Source organism: Octopus sinensis, unplaced genomic scaffold (genome assembly GCF_006345805.1).
Source record: "Octopus sinensis unplaced genomic scaffold, ASM634580v1 Contig19387, whole genome shotgun sequence".
Taxonomy (NCBI): Eukaryota; Metazoa; Mollusca; class Cephalopoda; order Octopoda; family Octopodidae; genus Octopus; species Octopus sinensis.
Window position 1 is genome coordinate 1 of NW_021836305.1, and position 18,000 is coordinate 18,000.

The 18,000-nt window shown below is 36.2% G+C and overlaps 1 protein-coding gene across 1 annotated transcript; it reads left to right on the forward strand.

Moving 5' to 3' along the window:
* Positions 1–2,648: 2,648 nt before the first annotated feature.
* Positions 2,649–17,104, forward strand: LOC115232128 (b(0,+)-type amino acid transporter 1-like). The gene is made up of 6 exons (XM_029801983.2): positions 2,649–2,807; positions 5,376–5,479; positions 8,421–8,517; positions 12,641–12,790; positions 15,984–16,152; positions 16,937–17,104. The coding sequence occupies exons 1-6, from the start codon at positions 2,766–2,768 to the stop codon at positions 17,023–17,025; spliced, it is 651 nt and encodes a 216-aa protein (XP_029657843.2). The 5' UTR covers positions 2,649–2,765; the 3' UTR covers positions 17,026–17,104.
* The last annotated feature ends 896 nt before the right edge of the window (positions 17,105–18,000 follow it).

Consider the following 18,000-nt stretch of genomic DNA (forward strand, 5'->3'; position numbering starts at 1 on the left):
CACATACATAAAACACAACACACACAACACACAAATATAACATATATTTATATATAATATACGCACATATAACACACACACACAACACACACACACACAACACACACACACACACATAACACACACACACACATAACACACACACACACAACAGGATGTCCTTTTGAAATACTTGAAATATTTGAAGTTGTTTTCTTTCTCAGACCAGACAACACAATCAAATCCATTTGTAAGTTGAAGGACAATGTAAATGATACACACACACACACTTCTTAACTGTAAATTTAATTTGTATTTGATTGCATTACAAAAGGCATGTGATTTTTTTTACTTTTTAAGTGTCCTAGGTTAATGCAATTCTGAGCTTGACATAAACCTGCTTATTACTGGAAGCTGATAGATTATGTCTCAAATATATATACAAAGTATGGGGCTTTAGTTCACAGGTAATCTAAACGATTAGGTATGCTAGGTAAGTGCTGTAATGGATTACTAGGGCTCTAAGGTTATAGCTGAGAGGGTAGTTAGGGAGCCATTGCAGATTTCCGATGCAGTGGATATATAATTGTTAAACAGGACAGGAAACATTAAAGCAAGACAAACATCTCAAGACGTATACAATATTATTATTCGTTTCATTTATTCATTTACTTGTTTCAGTCATTTGACTGCGGCCATGCTGGAGCACCACCTTTAGTTGAGGAAATCGACCCCAGGACTTATTCTTTGTAAGCCTAGTACTTATTCTATCGGTCTCTTTTACCAAACCGCTAAGTTACGGGGACGTAAACACATCATCATCGGTTGTCAAGCGATGTTGGGGGAGGGGGCAAACACAACACACAACATACACATATATACGACGGGCTTCTTTCAGTTTCCATCTACCAAATCCACTCATAAGGCTTTGGTCGGCCTGAGGCTATAGCAGACGACACTTGCCCAAGGTACTATGCAGTGGGACTGAACCCGGAAACATGTGGTTCATAAGCAAGCTATTTACCACACAGCTACTCCTACGCCTATTATAGGAACAAATTCAAAATCTTACAGCTCTTTCATGGATATATGCAGGATTGCACCTAAGAACTTACACTCATGGATCTGCATGGGATTGCACGTACAGACTCATGCTCAGGCTTCTATAAATTCGGGAAGTTGAACTATGAACTTTTATGCTTCTTTTTTCTTTTTTCTTTCCATCTTGTTATTCTTTTACCCCTTTCTCTATATTGTCATCTATATATAATATATATACCATTCTCATTTTCCCTATTTGTCTCTGATGACAGAATATTCCATATTCAGGGATGTCTCAGAAACAGCTGTAAGATTTTGAATTTCTTCCTATAATAATATTGTATATGACTTGAGATGTTTGCCTTGCCTTTATGTTAGCTGTCCTGTTTAACAATTATATACTCTTTTACTTGTTTCAGTCATTTATATATATATATATATATATATACTTACAAAGGTATGCTGAAAATTTCTTGGCTTTAAGGGTATCGCAAAAGGCCTGGCTGGAAGCCCAACTTCCTGAGTTCCTTTACAAGGTTGGAAAAACTGAAGGACTGCTGAATAAGTGTGTGAATCTGAGATGAGAGTGTGTTGAATAAAATCATAATTAACTGATACTCCTTTATTTTAAATAATAATGATAATGAAATTATTGTATACAGTGCTCAGGTGCACCACAACTTGTCAAAAGTGTGTATAAAGCATATTCAGTTATGTATGAATGTCTGGAAAGCGAACAGTGTATGAGTCAGACACATGCTTGCGTGTGTATGGAGGAGAAAAAATCAGGTGTAGTGTTGGCGAATCTCAGGAAGCATGGAAGTTTTGAAGGATGCAGTGCTCCAACAACTAACAACTGATGCCGGCAGTTGTTCCATACTTCAGCAAATCTTAGTGTGAAAAAATGTTTCCGAAAGTTATGGGAGCTGTGCTGTTTTCTGACTTTGTAAACATGTCCACAGGTGTTAGACAGGTGGAGGTTGAAAAGATGCTCAGAGTTATTGTTTGTAAGATGGTTAGTAATTTTATGGGTGTGTGCCAAGTCATCAGCCAGACGTTGGTGTTTCAATGTATCCATGCCCAGGGAAGTAAGGCGTTCAAAATATGGCAAATGCCTAATGGATGGTATTCTCTTGGTTGCACGTTGCTGAATGGTTTCCAGAAGATTCATATCCTGGGCAAGATAGGGGTTCCAGACCGGTGAGGCAAATTCCAGGTGAGGCCGCATCATAGCTATATAAAGCCGCAGATAGATAGCCGGAGAGTGGCTCACAAAGGACTTGGTGAGTGATGCCAAGACACCCTCAGCCTTTTTGGTAATTTTAGCAATGTGTTTTGTCCAACGCAAATCGCTGTTGGCAATAATGCCAAGGTCACATTCAAAAGAAGACTTTTTGAGATTAGCGGGAGTAAGTAGACGCTGGGTTTTTCCTCCCAAAATGCATGGTGGTACATTTGTCCACAGCCAGCTTGAGTTGCCAGTCCATGATCCACTGCTGCATAGTGTCCAGGTCTGATTTCAAAGCCAGAAACTTTTCAGCCCCACCCCTTGTGTATACACACACACACATGCACACACACATACACACAAGACATTTCCATGCCAAAAACTGTAAGTTATTCCGCCTTTGTAAAATGTATGTATTCTGATATTTCGTTATAGAAATTTACCACTGGCAATAATAATTGGGATTCCCCTTGTCACCGTTCTGTATCTTCTGACGAATGTCTCATATCTGGCTGTTATGACAAAACGGGAGCTCTTACGGTCAGCTACAGTTGGTGGGGTACGTTGTTCTTTGCTTTCCTATCAAACTAAATATTGAATGTATTGACATTGAGGATAAATGCATTTACACCATGCATTTCATTTTAAGTTTCTCTGCCTCCACAGTCAAAGATGTGTGGCACCTTACATACACACACACACACACACTCACATACCAAGCATATATACTCCTGCTTAAATTTTTCTTTCCTCCATCTGACTTTGTGATAAAGAGTGTAAGCTCAAAATATTAAAGACACTTTACTTTTCTTATCTCTCATTCTGTGCCAAACTAATTATCATTACATTCTGTTTTCACTTTGTCTTGTCATTGTTCTCATCAATAATATTCAACAGTCCTTTGCTCAGTAAACTTGTGGGGACTGAGGAAGCTGGAAGTAAATGAATGGCTTGTGAAAGCTGTACAAACCATGTACAGGGGTATTGACAAGAGGGTGAAAGTTAGCAACAGTGAAAGCACGTGGCATAGTGGTAAGAGTGTTGCATGCATGATTGCCAGATTACAGGTTCAGTTCCTGGAACAGGTGACATGTGTTCTTGAGAAAAACACTTCAAGTTTCTCTAGTGCTATGTGGAGACTGGCATGTAAAAAAGTATTTCCATATTCTCATATTGACTGGCATGTGAAAGAGCATCTATATTTCCTCTGCATGTCATAAAAGGTGACTAAAAGAGGTTGAGGTAGTATTTGAACACTGGGGTTGTTTAATTGACTAAGAGGGTAGTGAAATCAGTACTTGATCTATTTGAGGGCTTACTAGAAACTGATGAAGAAATTTAAAGACCTGTACCATGTTAAGCCATTGACTAGCAATGAAATGTAGATTGGGGAAGTGGAGACACTCATAATATCAAAATAATTTCGAACATCAAAACACAATGAAAAAATGTAATGCAGTGCTTGGCACCTGATACCCAGATCAGGATGAACAAATTACATAGAACTCTCTTACCTTTGGGGCACTGTTTCACATGGGTTGCCATTTCAGAGCAGTAAATGTTGGTTTTAATGTTGGGCAGTTACCTTTTGGTATTGGTGACATAGCCATTGATTGTACAGTAGTTAAAAACTGTTATCTAGTAACTCAATATGATACAATCTAAATAATAGTCTGCTTGTTTGTTTGACCATTAGACTTTAGTTAGTTAGAGAGGTGGAGTAAAAGTGAGAGGGGACAGGAGAAGAAATGTGAGTAGAGAAGAAAGAAGAGAGGAGTATAATAATACACTAAGGCCAAATGCATCACATGGTTAGTTGAAGGGAGAGGTGAAGAGTGAGAGAAAAAGATGAGAGAAAAGTGGGAGAGAGAAGTGGTAATGATGTACTGTAGGGTGGGGAAGGAAAGGTGAAGAGAAAGAGAGAAATGTTATGAAGAGGGGAATTACATGGTTAAAAAGTTTGTTGAAGAAGAGAGGAATAGAAATTTGAAGTTCTTAGCAGAGGGAAGTTTTAAAATCATATAATGTATTATTGGGACAGGAAGTGAAATAATTTGGTAAAATAAAATTAAAAATCATCCTTTCTTTCTTAAATAGCTTCTCTTATCTTTTTTTGTTCTGTGGAATTTCCACAGATCCCAATAGTATAATACATAATATAACATTTGATTGAGGAAAGGCGGTGAGCTGGCAGAAACATTAGTACGCTGGACGAAATGCTTAGTGGTATTTCATCTGTCTTTACATTCTGAGTTCAAATTGCACCAAGGTTGACTTTGCCTTTGGTTCTTTTTGAGTCAATAAATTAAGTATCAGTTGCGTACTGGGGTCGATCTAATCTGCTGGCCCCCACCCCAAAAGTTTCGAGCCTTTTGCCTAGAGTAGAAAAGAATATTTCATGAAACACTTCAAGGTAGTGAGCAGCATGGCCCGAGTCCAATAACTGAAATAACTAAAGAGTGAATAGGTATTTCTGTTCATCAGACCACCTGTCTCTATTTGTTTACCTCTATCTCTATACAGGATGGCTCAAAAGTAGGTTTACAGTTATTCAAATATCTCTTTCACATTTATATATTAAAAGTTTAGATCTTTATTAAGAAAAAAATATGAAACCATTATTCTTTGCTAATTTAGTTAATTGTAAGATAGAAATATAAATGTAATAAAATGTTTTAAAAGAAATTTAAAGTGCCCGTGTGATTAACTGTAAATCTATACACTGTATATCTGGTTATTTTCATCTATCTCTATCTGTCTGTCAATCCGCCTGTCTGTCTCTGTCTATCAGCTTCTCTCTCTGTGTCTATCTGTCATTCTATCTCTCTCTGTCTATCAGTCACTCTCTCTATCCATCTCTGTCTATCTATCAATTTATCCCTGTTCCTCTATCTACTGTTGTCTGTCTTTTTCCGTAATAAATTTTTTAAAATGTACACAGTTACAAATTTATATTTATTTACATGACATTCAGGTCTGATAGTTCCTGCACCCCACCACAAGGTTTGGATATGATCTATGTTGTTTTTGTTCTTCTTTTTAATTAATCAGTCAAACACAAAACAAAAAACAAATAAAACAAATTCTTCAAGATGCAAATTTCTAAAGAATACTTATTTTTTTCCAGTTATGGGCTGATCGAGTTCTTGGGGTTGCTGCCATTATAATACCAATTTCTGTGGCCATGTCAACGTTTGGCGCAACAAATGGAATTTGTTTCACAAGTGGGCGGTGAGTATAAGTTTCCAGCCCATATTTTGTTTCATCTTAATAATAGTAACGATGTTTATGATGATGGTTATATTAATGAAGATGGAGGTGGGGAGGATGAGAAAGTGACGATGGTGGTGTTGAAGATGATGTCAATGATGACGGTAATGGCAGTGAAGTTTATTACATGATTATCAAAATATTTTCCTATTTTCTGCATGTAGGTTCTTGCATTTTATTTGGAGCGATGTAGTTTGTCCACCGATGCGACGAAGACCATCTAGTCATCCTGGGGTGGGGGTGGGCTTGTTTTGTGAGTCTGCAGATGGCTAGTGAGGCCAATCTGGGCCCATTCTTCCTGGCTTATCTGCGGTCTTCTGCAACAGCGATCCTATTGGTCTCGCATGTGTTGGCACCCTTGTCGACAGCTGATATGGGTCTCAAATTCTGATACAACGCCAGCAATGTTATGTACTGGAGTCAATCTGATCAGTTATACCTGTTCTCCAAAATGTGAGGCCTTGGGAAACATTATCATATGGGAAGGATCTAGATAGAATATTCCATTTCATATAAATTTGTTTATTATAAAGGTAGTGAAGAAAGGAAGAGAAGAGAGAAAATTACTTCTGGTTCTGATGTCTTGTTTACATAGGTAGTTCATCGTCTCACTTGTTGAAAAGAATATCTAACAATTACTCTACATTAAGACATATCAAGAAACACAAAAATACTGGGATTAATAAATTAATTTGGTCACTAAAGGAACATAATAAACAAATTGATATGAAATGGAATATTCTATCTAGATCCTTCCCATATGATAAAGGTAAATCTTTTTGTCCGCTCTGTAATGACGAACAATTTCTCATCCTGCTCTCAAAGAATTTTCTTGTTTAAAGAATGCATTTATCATTATAAACATTGGCAAAAACATACCTTTAGTTCCTATAAGTAATTTCTACCAATCTATAAAATTTGACCTTTAACTACCTTCTTACATTTCATTTCCACTGCATATATCTATTTCCATGCTTTTAAGCTTTATTCCAATTCATCTATCACGCTATATTTCTCCACTCTTGATTTTCTGTTAATTTCTTTCTTTCTCCTTTTTCCCTTTCACCAAATTGCCTTTGACATTAAATCTATTAACATCTAAGAAGAAATTGCTTAATGAAAGACGTGTGAGCGTTCTATCTTGTACACACTATTCTAAATATGTGTTTAGAAAATTTTATTAAGTGTCTATATTTGTACTCATATGTATCCATTTATATGTGTACATGTATATGTATATACGAATAATCATATATTTGAGTATATGCATATATATATATTTGTATACATGGGTACATGTTGTTTGTATTTATCTGATGCTATTTATAGCTTGTTTTGCATATGTTTGTGCATATATATATGTATATATATATGTGTGTGTGTGTGTTGTGTGTGTGTGTGTGTGTGTATATATATATATATGTGTGTGTGTGTGTATTTGTATGTGTATATGCATGTATATGTACATGTACAAGTATATCTATTGAAGTCTCTATATTCATATGTATGTATATATATGTGTGAGGGGAGGGTATTTGTATGTGTTTTGAATAAGTGCATATATGTGTGTGTGTGTGTATATATGTATATGTGTGTGTATGTATATGTATGAATGTGTATACATATATATACGTGCGTGTGTGTGTGTGTGTGTGTGGTGTGTGTGTGTGTGTGTGTATATGTATATCTGTAAGATTTATCATCTTAATCTATATTATTCTACTGGATTTGGAAAATTGTTGGCAGATTAATTCAGAATTTGATCTTTTTAATGCTATTCTCGTATACTTGTAGTTACTGTTATATACATCATTATATTAGAATTAATATTAATTACATATCACAAATAAGATGTTTTCATTATACTAAATAAATAAATGTATTAATACTTCCATTTCATTTATTAATTAATTGATGATAATTATAATAACGATAACAATTATAATAGATAATTAGTTTTATTTCACTTAATAAATAAATTTAATAACCAAAATATTATAGTATTGTATAGTTTATACGTTATATTATTATTACAACAATATTATTTTGTTAATTCTCAAAGAATTATAAAATTTGTACATATACTATTTATAGTCACTTAATTCAAAAATAACAATATTAGTTATTTTTATTGTGAGAAATCCTTAATACTTGTTTTGTTATGTTACTTAATTTACTTATCTATAGTGTTCTCCCTTCCGTTATATATATATATATATATATATATATATATATATATATATAATATATATATTGGGTTGTCCGGAAAGTTCGTGCTGATTTTTAAAGGAAAGAAAAAGGTCAATAAATACTTGCCATTGCATTTTTAATCAACTAAATACGAACCATTTTGTTGTACAATGCGTCTCAATCTTTCCTTTGACTTGAAAATACCCTCTTCCCAGAATTGAGGGGGTTTCATGTCAAAGAATTCATCGAGGTATCTTTTTACGTCATCCAAGGAATTGAAATTTTTACCATTAAGACTATTCTTCAGAGACCTGAATAAGTGGAAATCCGAAGGAGCAATATCTGGTGAATATGGGGGGTGGGGTAACACATCCCAGCCGAGCGGCAGCAATTTTTGTCTGGTTCCCAAAGCATCGAGTGCCAAAAATGAACTTTCTTATCTTCCATCTTAAAGGGTTACAGAATTAACACAGGTTATAGGAACATAAGCCTTCTTCCACGAAAAGATAGCTTAAACTGTGCTCTAAATGGAGGTGTAGTCAAATCCTATTTTATGAACTCAACCATGTTCTAAAATAAGTCGAAAGGTAAGCTACTATAAAACGGCACAAACTTTCCGGACGACCCAATATATATAAACATTTGTGATATTGTATGTGTTGTTGTTACTGTATTTACTGTTACAATAAATGTCTCATCTTGTAATCTTTAGATTGACTTACGCTGCAGCCAGAGAGGGTCATCTCCCACAGGTTCTCTCCTATCTTCACATCAGGAAGAAAACTCCTGTCATCTCCCTTATATTCTTAGTAAGTCAAGTATATGATACCTCTGTATTCTCAGATGTTCATTCTATTGTGTTGTTAAATTATGTGTGTATATGCATACATATATACATGCATACATATGCGTGTGAGTGAGTGACTAAATGTATGTACAATATATATATATATATATAGCGAGAGAGAGAAAGAGGGTAGTGAAAATAAAGAAATTCCTGGGCGCTGGAAGGCTGAGAACACAGCTTAGAAAATCAGGTAAATGCCCTTAGAAGTGACCAGCAAGGCTCCAATTGGTATTTGCTGCCTTGTAAAGGTGTTGATTCAATTTTCTAAGCTGTCTTCACAATCTTCCTGCATTCACAAATTCTTTTATATTCTATAAAATATCAACACACTTGGGGCTTATAAATTTGTTTACAATGTATGTGTGTATGTATGCATGCGTATGGTAAAGCTTTAACATGTAGAAAAACACTTGATCAGTGAAGTGATTAAAGATAATCTTTAAAAAAAATCCCCACAAATCTTGTAATTACAGCTACCCAGGGAGAAATAATAATTTATCAATAATGAGACCTATTGAGTCAAGTACGTCAACATCAGCATCAAAATAAAAATCAAATGGAAATTGTAGTTATGATACCCGTGCCGGTGGAACGCAAATAGCACCATGCAAACGTGGCTGATGCCAGCGCTGCCTGACTGACGTCCATGTCAGTGATATATAAAAAGCACCAACCGATCGTAGCTGTTTGCCAGCCTACCCTGGCCCCTGTGCCAGTGGCACATAAAAAGCACCCACTACACTCACGGAGTGGTTGGTGTTAGGAAGGGCATCCAGCTGTAGAAACACTGCCAGATCAGACTAGAGCCTGGCGCAGCCTCCTGGCTTCCCAGACCCCAGTCGAACTGTCCAACCCATGCTAGCATGGAAAACCAACGTTAAACTATGATGATGATGAATTCATTCCACTACTTATTAATATGAAAACAAGACCGTTTGTCAGTTTGAGTAAAAAACAATTAAACGAGAGACAATTGAAAAGAAGACAAGAAAGAAAGCCCCAAGAAAGATAACCAATGTTACACTAATTCAATGTCAAACAGACGTAAACCAGTTGTCAATAGTTTACTATGTGTCCGGTGGACTACCTTTAAATTCCGACAAGATGTGTCCTGAAATACGGGCATACCAGAAAAATCTCGTTCCTTGAACTTATGTATTTGGTTGGAAGTTTTCAAGCTTTTTAATAGATTCAATTTTTCAATAGAACACACAGAAGGTTTTTTAGACCCTGTTAATATAGGGTTTGGATTTGTATCGAAATTGATCCTTTCGTCTTTAAGTTTCCAGATTAAAATCGAAAGGGTTATTGAATCCCTCTTATCACGGTATATAAAGTTTGAAAGATAAATGTAGGTAGAAGGTCCTTGCACTTAGTAGATATCCACTTTCCTAGCACCCTTTTAAAGCCTAGCCGGGCTCATGGGCCTGGTTTCAATGGCGTATGTGTTCTTCAGTTGGACGGGACACCATTCCATCGCAGCGTTACTCATTTTTGCCAGCTGAGTGGACTGGAGCAACATGAAATGAAGTGTTTTGCTCAAGTACACAATGCGTCGCCCGGTCCAGGAATCGAAACCACAATCTTACGATCAAGATGCTTGACACTCTAACCACTAGAACCCATAGACACAGTAAAATCTTTAACAGACACACAATAAAAGTTTCTTTTTTATGTCCTGTTAATGCCAAGTCGTATATCAATAAGTAACAGATGACTCAAACCTGCCCTGGCTGAACATGTAAAGACAAATCTCAATTACCTCTTGGACAGGACTATGATACATCTTCCGTTGTTTACGAAGTTTGGCTTGTTGTATGTCTCCACTGTCCTGCTTTTGTTACCAACTTTGACCCTCCACAAATCCCAAATTTTATTTTGGTTCACGGGAGCAACTGCCTTTCGAAGCCTCATATTGTTGTTAATTGCTCGAAATGAGGAGTTGATGGACAGCCAACAACTGATGAAGGGTTGTTCTTTATGTTACTTGTCTTGTTTACCATTTGTTCCTCTCGTTGTTCACATAGCCAAGTTCGTCTGCGTATTTCATGTTGTTTACGTTTTTTTACGTCCTATACCCATACATACACACACACACACACACACACATATATATGTACGTATATGTATGCATATATGCATGTGTGTGTGTATATATATATATATTTCAAGAGTAGTGTTCACAAATTTCAGGAAGCATGGAGTTTTTGAAGGATGGATTGTCCTGACCGAGAACACCGGAGGTCTCAACTATCACAGGCTCGATCATAAACCTGTCGGAGAGTGACCTATACTTTGACAGTTTGTTTTTCTTAGCTTGACGAACAACAGAGCCTGGGCTGGTAGCTGACAACACAGGGGAAGGTGTCACAGCTTGTGGCATCCCAGATGAGGGACCTACCAACACGAAACGGGAAAATTGTCATACCATCCAGCCTTTTACCATCCCCTCAGTCTTGCCCTGCAGATTCGAGCTGGAAAGGGAAGCCTGTGGCATTTAGGCCCTGATTTATGATCTTGTTAAGGGTGGCATAGAAAGTGGTCAGCACTATGACGGCAGGACAGTGGAGTGAGGCTGAAAGAATCCACTGTGGATCCGAAGTAGCATCCATGAGGCTCTCAGATCTGGAGACCAAACCTCAAGGAAATGCCAATGCACTGGTAGTCATTATCAAGCTGAGTGCCAGTTGCAAGTGATGGCACCGCATTGAGCCAAGCTCTGCTGTGAGGCTTGAAAGCTGAATGGAAATAAGCTGGATGGTTCTGGTCAGGTCTTGAATAAACCATTGCACCTTATATATACAAAGGTATGGCGATGGAAACAAGGAAAATAGAACTCAAAATATAAGTATATGTGTATTTTTATTAATATTTAGCAGAAGTAACAGAGTGACTCAAGTGCCGAAAGTTTTGTGGCTGATCAGTGCCAACACATGAAATTCTTGGTCCCTGAGTCATTCTGTTCCCTCTGCTAAATATCAATATATATAAGTAATGATTTACCATTCAGGTACACACCTTGTAGTGTGCTGTTCAAAGCCTCAAAGCCCCTTCACAGTTCCTTGTATAAATGTGCAGCACACGACAACTTCTAAAATGGATTGATATGTAAATAAGTGAAACAGCAAATAAAGAATTATATACCTTGTGACAAGTTATATGAGATGACACATATGTACCTATGATGCACCACAACTGTTTGCACGGGATCTCACCTGTAAGGTACCAGTGCACGGAGTGAGTAGACAAACGTAAGAAAGGCACCCACCATGGCAAGGGACGACTATCAGAAGCGTATATATATATATATATATATATATATATATATATATATATATATATATATATATAATATATATATATATATAAAGGGAAATAAAACAAAAGACGAAGGCAGGTGGAGTACAAACAAACAAATGTATTAGTATAGCGCTCAGGAATAGAAATAGAAAAGTCTTATGTATGTATAAAGAAGTGTCATGGGTGGTCATAGAGGCGATACATCAGAGTCACCTATGCTGCTAAGCACTTTATAGGTACGAAACCAATGGTCACTTTATGACCAGCCCCGTAACATTTAACTTCTTACAAAATATATTTCTGCTATAATGCTTTAGAATGTGCCTCATTTTCAGATATATGAACGACTGATTATATAAAGAGGGAGAGAGAGAATGTGTATGTGTGTAACATATGATGTACATACTGTACACTTTTTGCTCCCCAAACATGCAAATCTATCAAAATTGCAAGCGTTTAGTGAATTATCTTACCCAGTTTTATTGAATGATTGTATTTCATGTTTTAGTTCTGTTTGCTGAAATTTGTGATGCCATATCCAGGCCCTGTTTTGGAACCAATGAGGGAGCCTCATGTCTCCTCCAAATCTCAAATCTCTCTCTAATGACCTTTAAATAAAATCTGTATCAGAAAAAATATATTAACTGGTAAAAGAAATAAAAGAAACAAAATTGAACAGCTTCGTCATGGATGGAGCTCCTTTGTTTCCATGTCTGTTCCAAACAATTATAACATCCTATTGTACTAGAACTGTCCTAATACTGAATTCTTTGCTTTATCTGCAGGCAATAATTGCTTTGATCATGATAATACCAGGAGAAATATCTTCACTAATTGATTTCTTCAGTTTTACTGCCTGGCTTTTCTATGGACTGGCTTTCTTATCGCTTATAGTAATGAGGTTTACAAAGAAAGATGAGCCCAGACCTTTCAAGGTAAGTAGACAATCACACACACACACACACACACACACACACACACACACACACACACACACACATACACGCACATGCACACGTGGATATATTTCTTGTTACCAATCCTCACCTGTTTTTGAAGCAAGATAATATTTCCCTATGGGCAGATATATTTCCACGGAACATTAGGAATAAATAACACTGCTTGGATGACAGGGATGCTCATTTACAAATATCATGTTATTGAGACGAGGAGACACACACACACATGCATATGAAATCGATGAGAGTATTTACATACATTGGTGCAGTGAGTAAAGTCAGAATAACAAAAGAGTACTTCTGTAGACTATGGGAAATATGGAACTCAGAGCTGTCTGCATTTAACAAAACCATATCTCATAATGCTTTTGTAGTACCAGTGCTAGTGCCAATATTTGGAACATGAAAGCCAGAAAAGTACTGACTACCAGTACTTTGAATGTTGTACCATTCAAAACGTTTTATTCTTTACAAACAATACACAATGCTTCAAGCGATCTACAATACTCTCCTATACATACATACATACGTACATACACACATACATACATACATACATACATACATACATACATACACACATACATACATACACACATACATACATACACACATACATACATACATACATACATACATACATACCTGCATACATACATACATACATGCATGCATACATACATACATACATACATACATACATACATACATACATACATACATACATACACATACATACATACAACATACATACATACATACATACATACACACATACATACATACATACATACATACATACATACTACATACATACATACATACATGCATGCATACATACATACATACATACATACATACATACATACATACATACATACATACATACATACATATATGTATATATTTATATATATATAAATATATTAGGTTTGGAGATGATGTACAGGTATTTTATATTAGAAGAAATGAGGTACTCAGAAATTCGAATGGTTTTATATTTACAGATATTTATTTGTATATTACATGTTTTTATACATCATATAACTTATATCATATATCATATATTAGCGCTTTCTGCCATTCTAGTGGGGTTTTCAAATCGAACTATATATATATATATAAATATATATACACACACTCACACACATACCCACGAATGAGTAGATAAACGAAAGAAAGGCACTCAACACATTTACTGGAAGTTATGAAGCTGGTTGCAGCAAGCTGCTGGTGTCTATCGACCTTTGTCACACCTGTCCGCCAGGCGTTGCCCTCTTATGTGAGATGAAGTGATGGTGGCAGAGGCAGAAGGTCAGTGAAAACAGCCTTTGAATGTCGCATTGCATCATTTAGACAATACCTGCTGATCAGTAAAGAAGGAACTGAGCACATACATACAAATATATACATACATACAAATATATACTTACATACAAATATATACATCAGTAGTTTTCAACCAGGGTTCCGCGGAACCTTAGGGTTCTGCCAGTACAGTCCAGGGGTTCCGCAAGAAGTTACAAAACTGCTAAAATCGGCAGTAATTTTTAATTCTCCTGTGCAGATATGTGTGCATAAGACTATTAAATTATTGCACAGGGGTTCCTCGAGCCAGTGGAATCTTTTCTTGGGGTTCCGCTCCAGCAAAATGTTTGAAAAGCACTGATATACATACATACAAATATACATACATACAAATATATACATACATACAGATATAAACATACATACAGATATAAACATACATACAAATATATACATACATACAAATATATACATACAAATATATACATACATATAAATATATACATACAAATATAAACATACAGATATAAACATACATACAAATATATACATACATACAAATATATACATACATACAAATATATACATACATACAAATATAAACATACATACAAATATATACATACATACAAATATATACATACATACAAATATATACATACATACAAATATATACATACATACAGATATAAACATACATACAAATATATACATACATACAAATATATACATACATGAAGAGCTTCTTTCAGATTCTGATTGAACTTGGTAAAACTCACAAGGATTTGGTCATCCTGGATTGGCAGTAGAAGATATGTTCCTTGAATGCCATGCAATGGGATTGAACCTGAAACCACGTTTGTTGAGAAGTTTCTTAACCAGACAGCCATGTCTGTGCCTCATAGTTACAAATCGAACTTCTTAATCGTTAAATCATGTTGTGTCCCTGTGTAGGAACGTGGTTTAGTGGTTAAGGTATTTGGCTCACAATCGTAAGGTTGTAAGTTCGATTCCTGGCAGCGCTATGTGTCCTTAAGCAAGACCCTTTATTTCACATTGCTCCAGTCCACTCAGCTGGCAAGAAATAAGTAATACCTGTATTTCAAAGGGGCCAGCCTTGTCACATTACTTTGTTATGCTGAATCGCTCTGAGAACTATGTTAAGGGTACACATGTCTGTGGTGTACTCATCCACTTGCACGTGCAATTTCACGTGCAGCCTCTTCCATTGATTGGATCAACTGGAACACTCACCATCATAACCGATGGAGCAACGGTAAGCAAGCTGTGTCTCTGCGTGTCGTTGCTTTTCTGTTTATAGATTGCATTTTCAGAACACATGTTAGACATCTTTTTATTTAAGTTTTTCTGTAGTGGATTTTGTTATTAGACGTGGCCATGCTGGGGCACTGCCTTGAAGAATTTTTAGTTCAATGAATTGATCTTAGAACTTGTTTTGCTTTCGAAACCTGATACTTATTCTATGAATCTCTTTTTCTAAACTGATAACTTATGGGAATGGAAGCACGAACACCAGTTGTCAAGCAGGGGGGGGGGGCAAACAGAGGCACGAAGATATACACTTGACAACCAGTGTTGGTGTGCTTACATCCATGTAACATTGGCAAAATTTACTGATAGAATAAGGCCCAGGCTTAAGAAAATAAGCACAGAGGTTGCGTCATTGAACTAAAGTTCTCTCAGGCAGTGCCCCATCATGGCCACAGTCTAATGATTAAAACAAATACACGATAAAAGATAAAGCATTACAATTCTCATCAAATTTTTCAGCTGCTAATCCCTTTTGTTTTCAATGAAACCAAGATTAATTTTTAAAATTTCTCCTTTATCTTCTTTTAAGGTTTTCATCCTTGTACCAGTTGTAATGCTCATCATCTCCGTATATCTGGTGGTAGCACCAATTGTACAAAATCCCGATTTGGGTTTTCTCTACGCCTTCCTTTTAATCATCGGAGGACTTATCTTCTATTTCATTTTTCTCCACTTCAAAGTCCAGTTGCCATGCATGGGTAAGTGTGCCTTTTTTTTTACCTATCTTTTCTCATTCTTTTTCTTGTTTCTGTCATTTGGCTGTGGCCATCTTGGGCCACCACCTTTGACTGAGGCCTGGCAAACCAGATGGCTGCACCAGACTCCAATCTGATCTGGCAGAGTTTCTACAGCTGAATGTCCTCCCTAGCGCCAACCACTCTGAGAGTGTAGTGGGTGCTTTTACGTGCCACCGGCATGAGGGCCAGTCAGGCGGTACTGGCAACGGCCACGCTCAAATGGTGCTTCTTATGTGCCACCTGCACAGGAGCCAGTCCAGTGGCACTGGCAACGACCTTGCTTAAGTATAATACATAGATGGCTATTTTTACTAAATACTGCCTCAATTATATATACCGGTTTTTTAATCACCGTGAGATCTTAGAATGCTGAACCTTACAAAGGAGGTGACAGAGGACTGGGATATGTGGTGCATTTCTATACTCGAGAAGATACACCCACCACAGCAGAAATGAGATACTAAAACCAATGTATCAGCATTGGTGTGGATGCTGGTGACACGTAAAAAACACCCTATACACTCTGTGTTAGTAGGCTTACAAAGAATAAGCTCTGGGGTCGATTTGCTCGACTATAAAGGCGGTACTCCGGCATGGCCGCAGTCAGCTGACTGAAACAAGTAAAAGTGTAAAGAGAGTATTACTTAATCTGTGTGTGTGTGTGTGTGTGTTGTGTGTGTGTGTGTAATATATATACAAGTGTACATCTATACTCATCCTATGTACTTATTTTTCTATATTTCAGAAGCCTTTACTGAATTTATTCAAAAGTTTGCGTGTGTTGCTCCATCAAAATATAAGCCACCTGACCATTCCAAAGACAACAAGCTTTAAGCATCAAAATTGGTAAAAACAAATATTCTGCCATTTGGAATTAAATTTTAATTCCATGAAAGTTTCAGGAAGAAAAAAAGGGAAAAAGAAAAAGCAAATACTCAACAATATGAAAATGAAATGAATTTCTCTGGATAACTCTGTGTGTGTGTGTGTGAGAGAGAAAGAGAGAGAGAGAGAGAGAGAGAGTGAGTGTTTGTGTGTGTGTGCGTGTGTTTAATCTTTTTACTGGAATTTTCTTGGAGATATTATATACTGAACCAAATCTCAACGTTGGACTCTTTAGCCTGAGTGTAAAATGTTGAGCAGCTATGGTTTATTTTCAACTGAAAAGTGGAGGCAAAAAATGAGGCAAAAAAGCCTAAACATAACGATATACTTGTTCTGCAGTAAAATTGAATGAACAATATTTTTCAGTGAAAGAATCTTCTGAACAACTTGAAACATGGCATAATTTCATTAACTAATATTAACACTTCACCCTATCATCTATACTCATACATTTTTCCTTGCTCGAATATCAACTCACTGGGATTTCATTCTCAGCACATGAACTTACAATTGTACGAATGATAAGAGCATTCATATTGAGTTCACTGGTCATTGAGGGCTTGCAAAGCTTATAAAGCCAAACACTTTCTTCTGACAAAAACAGTGAAAAGAAAACAAACTTATTTTGCTCATAAAAAAAAAGGAAAGACACCAGATCAAATCTTCACCAATTCTTTTCTTACCATATTTCTATTGAAATATATTGTCTTTGGTTTGGTTATTTTTGAAAATATTGAAAACTTTTAACCAAAATAACTTTTTTAATTTTGTTGTATCTTGGAAGAGTTGTTATGCCAATCATAATAACACATACACTGGGTCAATTCCACTTCTTTCTTGTTAGTCATTTTGTTGAATATGTAACCATCTAACTAATCAAGCTTTTGTTTAATGTGCTCGTCAAACAATTGATTGGCTGTTTGT

Bases quoted from the DNA above. Each gene is read 5' to 3' on its own strand.
- LOC115232128 (XM_029801983.2), top strand. From the start codon at position 2,766: ATGACAAAACGGGAGCTCTTACGGTCAGCTACAGTTGGTGGG. The intron at 12,791-15,983 runs GTAAGTAGACAA...TCTTCTTTTAAG, and splicing joins ATGAGCCCAGACCTTTCAAG to GTTTTCATCCTTGTACCAGT. The intron at 16,153-16,936 runs GTAAGTGTGCCT...TCTATATTTCAG, and splicing joins AGTCCAGTTGCCATGCATGG to AAGCCTTTACTGAATTTATT.